The sequence below is a fragment of the Pristis pectinata genome, chromosome 24 (assembly GCF_009764475.1).
Source record: "Pristis pectinata isolate sPriPec2 chromosome 24, sPriPec2.1.pri, whole genome shotgun sequence".
Lineage (NCBI taxonomy): Eukaryota > Metazoa > Chordata > Chondrichthyes > Rhinopristiformes > Pristidae > Pristis > Pristis pectinata.
Genome location: NC_067428.1, coordinates 14,668,024 through 14,682,743, shown reverse-complemented (window position 1 = coordinate 14,682,743; position 14,720 = coordinate 14,668,024). Strand labels below are relative to the sequence as shown.

Below are 14,720 nucleotides of genomic sequence, written 5' to 3'. Positions count from 1 at the left end.
AGGATATGTGTACTTTTTAGTACTTCCATCTCTTAAAACCTGTAATTCTTCATCTGGGGAGAGAAGCCATTATTAGCATCATTTCAGAAGAGTAAAACTTGTTGGATCTGTATGTCAGTTAACATGCATAGATAGGCTGTGCAGATAAGAATGTCAAGGGTAATCATAGTGTTTCAGGCCTGGATTTTTGAGGAATAGGCTTTTCAACCTCAAGCCATCATCTTGTGAGGTGAGCTTAGTGGTATATTGAACAATTGGCATTTCATTTAAAACTAGAATTTGAGAATAGGGAGGGAACAACTTGGAGCTCAAACTACTGAAAGAGAAATTTAGGACTGATGTCAAAAAGTTCTTCACTGTAAGAGGTGAATACATGGAGGGAACTGGAGGGGAGAAACTCATGAGTCATCGAAGAACCAAATGAATTTTCCATCTGAAGAACTTGAAGGTCATTGGATCAATTGCAGTAAGCCAAATAGCCACTGCATTTTGTAATTTTTGAGGTCCTTGGGCATGGAGCAGTTCGTGTGTGTGTGTGTGTGTGTGTGTGTGTGTGTGTGTGTGTGTGTGAGTGGCTGGATAGGCCTGTAACAAAAGTAAGAAGATTTCTTTTTCTCATCTGGGCCTTCCTTTTCTTCTTGAGTAGAGGACTTGTGCTTTTTTTTTTGCACTTTCAGATTTTTGTCACTGAATTCTACCATTATTTTGAGAAATGAAAACACAAGAACGGCAGATAAAATAAAATAAAGACGTATAAAGTAAGACAATATGTAATAAAATAAGATATCTGCAACAAAAACACAAAATTTTGAAAATACTTGGCAGGTCAGGCTGCATCTACATGAAGAGAAACAGAATTAACATTGTCAGATCTGGGAAAGAGATATAAAAGATAGTTTTAAGTGGAAAATGGATCGATAGGACAAATGGAATATCAGTGATAGAGTAAGGCCAGGTCAAATGGATTAATGGAGGCATTTAGACAGTGATTGCTCTTTATGTTTTGTGTTGCTACCAGCAGGGATGTGGGACGTGCCCAGCAGGTCAAGCTGTATTAATGGAGAGACATAAACTGAGCCAAAATAACAGATGGATGACATGGAGCAGAAATGGCTAGTTCTGATACTGCTGAAAATCATCCATCTGTGATATTGGCATGAGTATAGCCTGACCTGCTGTACATGTCGCACAGCCTTGCTATTAGCAATACCTAACAAAGAAGCATAATTGCCCTTTAACTGTTGGATCTGGCTTTGCCCTTTTACATATTCCCTTTGAATTATCCATCCCTTCTGCCATGTTCTCTGCAACTTAAAGCCATTTTTAAAAAATCTCTTTCCTACTTTTGATGAAGGGTCTCCAACCTGAAATGTTAATTCTATTTCTCTTTCCTTAGATGCTACCCTACCTCCTCAGTGTTTCCAACGTTTTCTTTGTTTTTGTTTTTATTTTATGGTTTCAGGAGCCTCACTTCTGCATCCTGTAGCAGTAGGAGGGTGATGAAAACTTGGAAATATTTACAGGTCCTCCCCAGGTTATGAACGCTCAATGTGGAAACCCCATATATTTGGAGCCCGGTGGGATGGATTTGCAGGCTGCTGCGGGGCTACAGGCATCTTATGCTGGGTGGGAATGAGGCATTTCTGCATGCTTTATCTCCTGAACTTTTCCCTAGCCACAACAATTGTGAGGTAGGGGGTGGGGGGTGTGGTGGGGCTGAGTCGAGCCAGGCAGAGCTGGAGGTACCAAGCAGACTCGCTTGCTCACTGAGTCAGTGAAGCCGGCAGATGGCTACTCTTCTTGCGCCTGCTCGCTCTCCTGTCACAGCTGTTTCTGTGATCCTCCCCCACACACCTGTTTTTGTTAATTTCTGGGTTACGAACAGTTCTCGGGAACAGAACCTTGTCCTAACCTGAGGACTGCTTGTATTTAGTTTCTGACAAGCAGACTACTTTAAAATCTTTTTTTTAACAACATGTCCACCTTGAAAACTGATCTTGTGCTTTCAAAGTAAAGCGCAATTTTTTTCAATTGTGGAACAGCGGCACAGTTGGTTGCTTCTGTTTCGCAGCTCCAGTGACCGAGGTTCAATTCTAACCTCCGCTGTCTGTGTGGCGTTTGTATGTTCTCCTTGTGACTGCATGGATTTCTTCCCACATTCCAAAGACAGGCTTGTTGCTAGGTTTACTGGCTATTGTAAATTATCCCTTGTATGTCGGTGAGTAGTAGAACCAGGGGCTTGGTGGGAAGGGAAGTTTGGAAGTTGATAGTAATGTGGGGGGAATAAAATGGAATTATTGTAAATGTGTGTTCGTTAGTCAGCATGTATTCAGTGGGCCAAAGGACCTGTCTTCCTGCTGTTTGACTCTAAACCACCACCTCAAAATTCAGTCAGACCCTTGCTGAAATAAGAGAAATCAATAGTTTCTATACGTAACCATTCCTGGGTATAATTCTATGTTGTCTTTTTTGGCTCAACAGTGATATTATAATATGTGATGAATAAATAAATGATGACATAAATTAATCCCCAAACTTCATTAGGTCTTCTATAACTAGGTGCGTCAGATCAGTGTGTTGTAGGCTCAGTATGTTGTCCTGTCCAATGACTGTTGTTTATGCTGTTGGCTTTGTTTGTAGTTCTTTAATATGTAAAGTCCCTGTATATGCTGAAAGAATGGGACATTGTTGGGCAGCCTGCAGAACTAGAGTTTGTTAAAACTAATTTGATCTGTTGACGCTCACTGCAGCTGTCTTTATCTTGCAGTTCCAAAGAATAATGTCTTTATGCCATTGAGTTTCTGCCAGGCAGCAGCCAGCAACTCTGACTCAGAGCCAGGTAAAGTCCTATAATCCACCACCAGGAAGTATTTGCCCTTTCTTTGTCCTCTTTTGTGCTTTATTTGTTCCTTTCTACATAACATCTAGAAGCTGGAAGGATGGATGCTCCAGTTGTGGATTTTGATTAAGCTTTGTATGTGCTCTGCTCTTTGTGGGATGCCCAGTGTAATGATCCTGCAAAGAATTGGGTAGGTGTGCATGAGTCTAAATATCCATCTTGGACTTGAACAACAATCTGCAAAATATGAGGAGTGAATCAGTTGTGCTGCTGGATTTACTTTTGGTGTTTCCTTCATTAGTGCAACAGACTTATTCGCTGGTTTCCTTTCTCTTTAGATGAAAAGAACATAGGCTTTCGGCTGAAACCGCCAACTTTAATCCATGGCCAAGCTCCCAGTGCTGGTGAGTAATATATAGAAGTCTAGGACCTTCATATTATATGCCTAAAATGGTGGATAACTGGAGCACAATATGACATTGTTGCACATGCAAGGCCCTAACCTGAGGAATCAATGCAACAAATATGTTTGCTGGGTTATACTGAAAATAGTATTGTCAGTCTCACTCTGTATTTTACTGAGAGTGAGCAAATCATTAGGTTGTTGCACCTTGAGCAATAGCAGATGGACTCTTCAGAATAATGTCGTGTCCTTTGGACCTGAGACTGGAAAATTGCCTGCCTGTTCAGTGCTGCAACATTTCCTGTAGCAAAAGGGACAAAGGTTCTCTTGTATTGTCGTACTTGAGGCAAGAAGGAGTTAAAAGTTCATTTTTGCATGCTCCCCCCCCCCCCCCCCCCCGCCATAGGAACCATGTGTGAGGTAAAAGAGCAAAATCTGTCCAGTGTTCTGTATGTTCACATTTGCAGCAAGGGCGTATTGTTGTTCAACACTGCAAAGTTCTGTATCTGCTGTATCGGAAACATGGTCCAATATAAATTACTGATTTAAGTTGCATAAACATTTTAGTATAACTTTGTTGATGAGCAGGTGGCTAAAGAAGAACTAATTTCCTGTTTATAGTCTTTATATTAATAAGGTTGTAATGTAATTTTAAAATAGGTAAAAATAATACCTACTCAGTATTTTCCATTTTCACATTAAACTGGGATCTCTATTTGAAATGTGTAAGAAAATTGGAATGTCTGATCCAAAAATTCCTATATCAATTGTAATTTTGCCTCTGTAAACATGAAAAACAAATTTTATAAAATCCAAAAATATTTCGTGGAGCAGATATACATTTGAAATCGTACGCCTATTTGCAAAGGACATTAGTGAAAAAGAGTACTGAAGTTTGGCATATTACATTTTTCTGAAGTAGTTTATGATGAGAAAGTTGCTTAATAACATTTTTGGGCAATGTAAAAAAATACTGTGAATGGAAGTAACTCAGAAAAACTGCTATGATGGTGCATAAACTTGTTGAATTTATAACTTGTAGCAAAAACCCAGTAATACAATACTGAGCTGATGCATCTTTTAAATATCTTTTAAGAAGCAAATTGCTGTGCAAGCAATCATTTATTTTGTGTTCTTTTTTTCAATCTGATTTTACACAAACCAAATGATTGCACTAAACAGCAAGTATCAATATTTACAGGTTTGCCTAATTGTTGCAAGAGACTCATGTGCATGTGAGAGTATGCATCAGTAGTGTTCACAGGTCTGTCCAACTTTCAGTTTTGGCTGTGTGTCTAAGTATCCTGTTTCAAGAGACTAGTTGTGTCTATGTGCATGTATCCCAGATTGTAGTAACAAACTGTGTGTGAGTGTACATGTGTTTGCGCTATGTCTTTATATAGTTGTTGTATTTGTGGCATATTTGTTGCCAAATAAATTAGATCATTTATGTTGTTAGTATTGTTTAAGCGTGATTAAATTTATTATTAACTGAAACATTTCCTCCTTGAAGCAAAACCTATTACATTCTTCAGATTTCCTTGCCTGTGGCAGTTTTATGTAATTTTTGTTTCTGCAAGAAACTTGATAGCATAAATAATGGATAGCATCCTCCATTTATAATGTATTCTTGAGTTTGCAGCGCTAATGTGTGTATCAAGGCATTATGGGAAAACAATTAGAAAAGCAATATTCAAATCATAGAATGATTAATTTTCTTGTTGTTTTATACTTCTGTTCAAGAAACAAATTGACTTGCTACAGAGCATGCCATGCTCTGAGGACTGCACAGTTAGCCTTACTGTCAAACAGGGAAACTCCAGCACAAGTATTATATATTGCAATAATAGGTTAATATTGAGTAGGCCTTTCTGATTGACTTCTAGGCGTGTTTTTCAGGCCGCAGATCTCCAAATGTTGGCATAAAAGTTGGTGTATTATCTGTGGCAGGTGGTGGTAATAGGATTTCAAGGCAAACTTGATATTTTGAATTTTTGGTGCTGTTTAATGATTTTCTGTGTTTTGAATTCTTGTGAATTAGGTTTTGTAAATATCCACAACAATGTTCTGGTTATTATTGCACAAATGTTGAGTTTATTGTGGTGAAGCATTGTAGAATCAAAGAATGTTACTGCATATTTGACCCATCAACTTGTGTTAGTTTTCTTGTCCTGGGCCACTAATTTAATTCCAATTACCTTGCTGCATGTAATCTTCAAAGACTTAAAATAAATTTGCAATGGTTTGTGACAGAAATGCATTCTAATAGCCTTCTGTGTTGAGAAATTGAATTAAGTAATGAAGAACTTGAAGTAAGTAATTTGGTTCTCTGCAATGTGTGAATCGCCATTGAATTCAATAGCAAGTTTAGCTCAGGATCCACAGTGGAAAGGATCTGTCCCACATTCCAGGGAATGGAATTATGAGGCGTGGAAGCTTGTTGACTCCTGAATGGGTGATCCAGTTCAGTTGCATCTGCTTAAATGGCGATTCAGGTTTTTTTTTGGTAGATAAATTACATTTTTAAAAAGTATCAGTACTTTACAAATCCATCATCAAGGTGCTGTACCTTTTATTAAGACAATTTTCTTCATTGACGGATGTTAATGTTGAATTCCATGGAATGTAAAGCTAAGAAGCATGCCATTTGGGCCAAACATGATCATGAATCCTATCTGCATATATTCACACTGTTATCATATATTTCTCCTTTACTTCAACCATCTATTAAATGTTGTCATCACTTCTACTTCAGTGGCCATTTCTGCTCTTATTCCAGTGAGTCATTCAACTACTATGGAGTCAGCATCGGCTCTTGTTGACGTGATAGATGCTGTCTTCAAGACAATCTTATCACCAATTCTTGTCAGGAAATAAAGACGTTTAAGTTGCTTCTTAGATTCTATCCATCCATCCACCTATAAAATATCTTTATTAGTCACATGTACATTGAAACACACAGTGAAATACGTCTTTGTGTAGAATGTTCTGGGGGCAGCCCGCAAGTATCGCCATGCTTTCGGCGCCAACATTGTGCTTGCTCACAACCTCCTAACCCATATGTCTTTGGAATGTGGGAGGAAACTGGAGCACTTGGAGGAAGCCCATGCAGTCATGGGGAGAATGTACAAACTCCTTACAGACAGTGGCCGGAATTGAACTCATGTTGCTGGTGCTGTAATAGCGTTACGCTAACCGCTACACTACCATGCCTGCCCACTATGGAATAATATTCCATATTATCAATCACGATTGTCATCTCCTCTCCATTTTTCTCTGAATTGCATGTCTGAACTATGTTAGTTTGTACATGGTACCAGTGGATCAAGTTGGCCCAGGATTCAATGGTTGCTTGATCAAGGCCTTGAACAACTGGAAAGAGTCATCATTTTAAACATCTTTATTATATCATCCATTAATATCTTATTTTCTAGCAGAAATTATCAAAACTCTCTGCTCACTTTTCCTGTTATCTGTGTTCTACCCTCTTATTTGTTTGCTCAAGATGTGTTATGTAGTGTTCCAATTTTAAGGATGCTTCTTTGTTTGGTATATCTGCATCTTACAGCAGAGTTGTCAACATTATATTTTAACTTTTCAAAAATTGAATTTGTCTGTCGATAGAATGTCTACAATGATGATTTTTCTTGGGGGTTATCTTGAGAAATGGATAAATATTAAAAATACAATGGCATATATTAATGTTGTATTCACATGCCATTTGTGAGTGTAGGAACATGTCTTGTGTGTGTTCACATTTTGCATTCCATTGAGTGCAAGGAAGATGAGTAGCCCACAGGAAAAGCTTCTCGAAGGTATCTACATATTTTCCGTAAATGATTTTTTTCAACAATTCTGACTGTCATCATCAAATTAAAAATGGCTTGTTTTTGGTACAAGTGATCAGTAGTAACATCAATCTTGGTAACATCAATTTTCTGTTTACGGTACAGAAAGACTTTCATTTGTTCTGCTGTTAAATGATTTGGTTAGTTGTCGTGTTTGCTGTCAGTAGCTGAATAGGTTGTTGCCATTTTTACCTCTTTTTTTTCATCCTCCTGTTTTTTTTCAATTGAAGCCTATTGAGTTTGGTTTGATTTTTGTGGTGGCGTAAGTCAGACTTACCTGCAGCACTGCTGATGGATTTTAAGAATAATGCTTTGGATTGTTGAATATTTAAGCTTTTCTTGGTATTAACATACAATTATTTTAGTCTTTTAATAAGATTCAATTTCTTTGAATAGAATTATACTACCTTTTAATGTTTGAGGGTGAAATGTAGACCTATTGATCTATACAGCACTATCCAAATTATTCAAGCAAGTCATATTCCTGTAGAATACTGTAGCAGAATTTAGAAATTTGTATGTAATGTATGAAATTGCTCTCCAGTCAACCTAAGTAGTGAGAAAAATCTAAAATAAGTCCCAGCATTCAAAAAACTGCTTGATGTTGATGGTTAAGAATTGGGCCAGGAAAGCTAACTACTTGTTCTGCATTGTTCACATGGTGATCCCTCCTGAATCCAAGAAAAAGGATATTCCTTGTTGGAAGAACTGTGCAAGATAAACGTCACTAGACAAAATGAAAATAGAATTTACAAACTTTTGTTGCGATGTGGGGTGGTTACTGTGAATCCCTGTCTACTGCTAAATGAAAGTAATATTATAGCAATCTGTTCTCCAGCTTGCAAGAGGAAGAAAAACATACTAATAATTCATTCCATTAATTATTAATATCTACAAACTATAACAAGAATAGTTTTTCATTGGTTTGACATTATTCTCATCTAAAATTCAGTTCTTAAATTTCTTTAAAAAATGTATGCTGTTATGGATGGTTTTTAGTTAGACGGTGAGGTCGATGTTTAGCAATTTGGTACACTGAAAAATACTGTGCAAATGTAGGAAAATCCAGAGTCCAAAATAAGACTTATTTAATGGATGTGTGTTGTTGGCACAGACAGTATTTTTTGCTTATTCTTATTTGCCTTTGAAAAGGTTATAGTGAGTTGCCTACTGAATTATTTCTGTCCTTCTGCCAATTGTATTCTCACACTGATGCTGGATAAGAAGTTCCAGAATTAGATCTGACAATAGTCAGGATGCATTGTGGTGGTGTTCCCATGTGCTGCATCTTCCCAATAGTAGAGGTTTTGGGTTTGTGAGGTACTATTTTGGTAGCCTCGGTGAGTAACTGTAGTGAACAGTGTAAATGGTACACTTGGTAGGCATGGTGTGCCAATCTTGGAGAGAGTGCATTTTCAAGGTGGTGGATAGGATAGTAGTGAATCAGGTTGTTTTGTCTTGGATGAAGGCAACTCCATTGTGCAAAGTATTCAATTACATATTGAAGAAGAGCATGTATTTCCTTCCTTCCTTCCTTTGAGAAGATTCAAACATTGTTATTAATATCCAAGCTCTATAGATGTTGATCCCACTCTAAATACCAGATCTGGGTTTTTTTTTTCCAAGTTGTCTGAAACAATTTTGAATTTGCCTGGGACATCTGAATTTTGTGCTTGTGTCCTCTAGTTCTGTTCTCCTCAGCTGAGTTAAGAAGATTCTTATGTCAACATTATCTATACAGCCTTATTTTAATACCAGTCATGTCTATTCTAAGACTTCTTTAATTGCAAATAATATCTACTATTTTAATTCTTTCTGTGTAATGTAATCTCCCTAGTCTTGGAGCTTTTATGATCTTTATGTGACCCTTTGTGCATTTATTTGGCTTTGAGGGAATTATTCAAGGAGTTTACTCAAATTGCCACCATTAATTTGTCCCAAGATAACGATCTGATTTCTAGTGACTGACATTCTTTATCGATGTCATCTTCATATTAGAACCTGTCTTCAGTGCATGAAAATCAAGTTCTTCTTGATTTTCTTGCAAGAAAAATTGTTCTTAAATTTTGGTCAGATGGTGAACAATTTGGTTGACCTGCTATAGAAGCTCAGAGGCTTGGCAAACGAAATTTGCCAGCCGTGAGTCCAGAATATTGGGATTATCTAATGTGATTTTTGCATTTTGATTCACACTGAAGTAACCCGTAAACATTACCTTTTGATTCCCTGGATACCTTCTGTGACTGGTGGCATCAGAAGCTGTATTTGTTTTGACTGTTTCAGTATAATTTGTGGAAAGAAAAATTTCAATGAGGCTGTCTTCCATGAATTTTCTTTGGTGCCATACACGTGGAGGGAGAAAAGCAGTGCATCCCTTCGAGTCAGATTTTCCACATATCCACCCATTGGTCTCAAATGTAATTTTGTACATTATTTATGTTGTTTCTTTTTGCACTTTCCTGTTTTTATCCATAATTTTATCACAGTCTCAGAATGAGCTGTGGTATGTCATGATTGAGTTGAAAACAAAATTTTTTCACCCAGAGGGCAGTGAATCTTTAGAATTCCTGACATGAAAGGCTTGTGGGAGCTCAGCCACTGACAGAAAGAAATAGATTTTTGGATATTAAGGGAATCTAGCTGATTGATTCGCAAAATGAAATACACCCCCTTCCTGCTGTAAGGATGCCATTCCTTTTTCCAAATTTCTCCGTTTCTGCTACATCTGCTCTCAAGATGAGGCCTCCTATTCTAGGGCTTCTGAACTGTCCTCCTCCTCCTTTTGCCATAGTGTTAGAACTTCGCATTCATTTCCTCCATTTCCCACAGGTCTGGTCTTGCTCCTGTCCCCAGATAGAACAGCAATAGAGTTCCCTTGATCCTTGTCTTTCACCCCACTGGCCTCTTCATCCAACACATCATCATCCTCTGCCGTTTCCTCCGTGATCTCACCGCCAGTCACATCTTGCTCTCCCACCCTCCTTCCCCTTTCTGCTTTCCACAGGATTGACTCCCTAGTCCACTCGTCCCTCCCCATCCACTGGCATTTTCCCCTGCAACAATAGGAGCTGTTACACCTATCCCTCATCACCATCCAAGGGTTTGAACAGCCCTTCCAAGTGAGGCAGGGGTTACATCTACACCTCTTCCAACCCAGTCTACTGCACTCAGTGCTCATGATGTGGCCTCCTTTTACATTGGTAAAACCAAGTGTAGATTGTTTTGTGGAGCACCTGCACTCTGTCTGCAGCTTTCTGGAGCTATCGATTGCATATCGTTTTAACTCTTCTTCCCACACTCGCACTGACCTTCTGTCCTCTGTCTTCTCCATTGCTATGGAGAGGCCAAATGCAAATTGGAAAAACAATATCTTGTATTCTGCTTGGGTAGCTTACAACCCAATGGTAGGAATACTGAATTTTCCAATTTCAGGTAACCCACACACCCCAGTGTTCTCCCACACACACTCACCTATCCACCTCATTTTCTTCTCCTGTTGTTCACCTTCCCATTCCCCTCCCCTACCTGGTTCTGTCTGTCCATCATCCCCTTCCTTCTGGTTCAACCCATTGCCCACCAGCTCTATCTCCCCACCCCGCTCCCGCACACACGCAGTACTGCTATATCTTTCTTCTTCCCTCTCGGTCTCAAAACATTGAATTGCAACTTTTGCCTTCACAGCTGCTACTTCACCCGTTGAGTTCTTCCAGTGTTTTGTGTTTTTGCAAGTATTTGTAATCGTAGGTGTCTTTAGACTGGTGGTCATTTGCACAATCTAATTTTATGTTTCCTTTTGGTCTAATGACCTTTTTCTCTTGCACACTGGTGAATTGTATACCACGTATCTTAACTGCAGCATTGTGTTAGCTATTGAGGGGGAGCTTCGATGCTACAAATATTTAAGGATTAAAACTTTAGTCTTAAACTCCAGAACGATAGCAATAATTGCACCCCCTTTCTGTTAGGCATCTTTTTGGCATTAAACTGCTATGCTCATTTTAAACATCCTTTCTAACCAATGCAGTATTGGCTTAATTTCATACTTCAGTCATACCACTACTTGGAGCTTCCATTTCCTTGTGGAAATGTTCCCAGGTAGCGATACTTTAATCCCAGTAAAATTCATTATTCATCAGTTTAATTTTATTTTTAAACTCTGCAAGTTTATACCCCCATTTTGCTTTGTAGCACCATGGCCTGCACTAAACACTGTTCAACAGGAGGAATGACTATCTTCCAACAGTGCTCCTTAACACAACAACATTGTGTTGTACTATACTAGAATTGCAGCTTTATTCAAAGCAGTATGCTTGAATGACAACAAAGCTGAGGTGATGTAAATCAGTTGTTTGGTCTTGCAGGTCTTCCTAGTCAGAAGTCCAAGGAGCAGCAGCGGAGCGTCCTACGTCCAGCTGTCCTGCAGCCACCACAGCAGAAGTCCTTTGCACAAAACGGTAACTGGTTGGAACTGCGATTCCTCTTTGTACTGTCTAGCCTCTCAGAAATTTTGTTGCCAATCTGCATATGCTACTAAAGCTGCATTCCCCTTCCAATATTCATCTAATTTAAAAGTAAATCTCAAAACAGCCTCACTTGAAATGAGGCATGAATTCAAATTCTATATATTTGCTCAAAGATGCACAGTTATTTCATTGGTGTTTATATTGAGACCTGTCAGTTGTAGGCATTGGCCATCTCTGTCATTCCAGCTGCAGCTGTGATTGGCTGTGAACCTTCCCACAAATTTTCCATATTTTTGTACATTTGTTTTTTCTTTCCTTTCCCCACACCATCTCTGCAGTACCTATGACCAAACCACTGTTCTGAAAATGACTATTTTTGTTGTAAGAACCAGTAAATCTTTTAAAGCAAAAGGATAGGATTATTTTTGAATTTTTTTCAGTTTAAAGTTCAAGTAGCAAAGGAATGTCCCTTTTAATGTTTGTCTGCAAAAAGACAGTTCATCTAATTGACTTGACTGCTCACACACTTTCAAGATTATCCAGACAAATCATGTCTCTTCACAAAAACCAGGATTCAGACTTAAAGCATGAAGAAAATATGGGAGCCAGCATAAAGGAAATTTCATTGGCGTTGTGTCTGGAATCTAGGGCCTAACCTGTGAGCCAGTTATAATTGAGCACATAAGAAAGTTTGAACAGCACAAAGTTCAGACTCTGAATAATCATTGTTTTGTAACAGGCACAAAAAGCAGTCCGGAATGTGCTGTGGTTAGTTGAATTATTGATACTAGAAATTGTCCTTTCCAAGGGCTAGTGATTCATCATCTTCACCATCCATGGGTTCCATATGATATGCTTGTTTTGTACACACTACTGTATTCTTCCCTAGCACATCCTTTTTGCTGCTCGTGCTTCATTCAGATCTCAAATGATCCTTGTGCTTGAGATTTTCAGTTCGTAGCAAGTGCAAGGACAATTATTATTCATGATTTGACAGCAATAACTGGTGGAACAGACTCGATATTCCTGCAGGAATTGTATAAGAGAAGATTCAACAATACAATAGTACGGATATAAGATGAAAAAAATGGACGATCGTGCTTTTTCTAAAAAAAATCATATAAATAGAAATCAATAAATTTATGGTAAATAGTGAAATGGAGCAACAGAAAAATAGAGGAGTATAAATTAGTAGAAGTAGTAATGAAATTGAGAAAGAGGTGAGAAAAACTAGAAAGAAGAAAAGAAACTTGCAGGCAGTTAAGACTTTGCCATGGAACCTTGCTTCTGAATTCTGTGGATCATCCAATTTAATCACTCATCTTCTATGTTGATGGCAAAGTGTTGATACGAATCTAGTTTAATGATTTTGAGCATGTTACAGTGTGAGTTGCGTCACCATGAAAATCTGTAACATTTTACTTGAAAAAAATAAAAGCAGTTTTTATTTTGGATTGATAGATATTCATTGCATAGATCAGTTTAAACGAAGTTTATGGTTTACTGCAATTTTTTGGGTAGTTTTTGGCAAAAAGGGTAACGGACATTTTTCAGTGTCATTTCTCTAATACTCAATTAGGACCATTGGGTGGTTGTTCATGGTTTCATTATTGAATTCATATCTTGTGTAAGTAACCTGTTTTCATGAGGCATTGGAGCACATAGTAATACATTGAAGAGGATTTGGATGTCCAGGCTACTTGTTTTAGAAATTTGTATAATCCTGCATATCAAGTGTGTCCTAAATGATTTGGTGTCCTTGGATAAAGATCATGAATCCTGGAGTTGCCTGTAAGAAAAAAAGTATTATTTCGTGTGCAAGAGAAACACTGATCAATGAGCTGCCTTTATGGAAGGGAGTTAGTAGTGAATGATAATCGGAGACTTTTGTCTCCTTCGGTAATGTAGACTCGAGTATTGGTTAATTGCAAGCATTCAAACGTTTCAGGTGCTCTTCTTAGAAAGTTTATTCTTGTAGTTCTATCCATTGATGGACAAAAAACCTCATTCAGGTGCATTGGAGTAATAATGTGACCAGTTGTCTGTGATCCCATTTTCTGTGATTATAGGTCCAGTCAAGAATGGATTCTGGATCTTTCTAGCAGAGTGCACACCTTACAAAGCTAATTTAATTATTATTTCCATTCTGCACCTATCCCTCATGTTAGTGGGAACTTCAAAAAGCTCTTTGGTATTGACTATATAAATATTTATATGTAAATTTCCTGATCTGAAATGCAAGGAGGATGAGTATGCTTTAAAAGTTGATTTCTCATTGTCTTTCAGAAAAATACAGAACATGTAATATATTTTGCCATATTTGAAGTTCTGACAAACTCAGCGATTTAAATCAAACCAAAAAAGTACTAATACTTTTTGCTGAATTTATCTACTCCAACATTTTTTCAGTTGGTGGTGTCTTTCAAACTTCTATAGTTTCAGGTCTATATTTACATACAAATATTGCTGTACTTGCAGCATGCACTGCTATAAATAAAACTGTACTTTGTATCCATATGATTGAGCTATTGGTTTCTGAGCAGTTGAGGTATAGAACTCTATTCAGAAAGATTTACAGCAGTGATTTGTTAAAGAATGTGGCATAACAACGTAATTATTTTGCTGATAGCTCTTAAAGGATGATTCAGAACTTTCCTATAGAAACAAACATGTTTGGAAAGTTACTATTTTGAAAGGATAAAGAATTTGATGCTTTTAAGTTGAGAATCCCAGACAGTGATTTTTTTTTTAAAGATAGTTGTGAAGTTTATAAAAGAAGGACTTGCAACTATATTATGGCTTCCATAACCTCAGGATGTCACAAAGTACCTTACCACCAGAGTATAAGTCACTGTTCTTACTGTAGCAAAATATAGCACAGAAGAACACCATTCAGGAACTTTGTCTCTGCTGGGCCTTGGGTTGAAAATCTTGAAAATATTTCCATTGCCCTGATCTTCCTTTGCCTTGCCGTTTATCCAGTATTCCCAAACTTTTGCTTGAACTACACCTTCTGAGAAGATATTACACTTTTTCTCAATCAAGAATAATTTTATAAAAAAAACAAAACCCCATGTTTTCCAAGAAATTTGAAAAAGGTTATTAAAAAGCAATTAATTCTGTCAGAACTGTTTCATCAAGTCAGTGTGACTATTCATCCATAACCA

At 37.7% G+C, this 14,720-nt stretch overlaps 1 protein-coding gene across 8 annotated transcripts in view; it reads left to right on the top strand.

The window, feature by feature from the left end:
• ranbp3b (RAN binding protein 3b) overlaps positions 1-14,720 on the top strand; it is an 89,813-nt gene that overhangs the window by 27,248 nt on the left and 47,845 nt on the right. For 2 of the 8 annotated variants that reach the window (XM_052038180.1, XM_052038177.1), the window contains exons 6-8: positions 2,768-2,839; positions 3,178-3,243; positions 11,452-11,544. In XM_052038180.1, the coding sequence (XP_051894140.1) occupies positions 2,768-2,839; positions 3,178-3,243; positions 11,452-11,544 (231 nt within the window). Of the gene's footprint in view, positions 1-2,095; positions 2,219-2,767; positions 2,840-3,177; positions 3,244-11,451; positions 11,545-14,720 lie in introns of those variants that run through there. The other 6 variants (XM_052038178.1, XM_052038182.1, XM_052038183.1 and 3 more) reach the window with 4 other exon arrangements.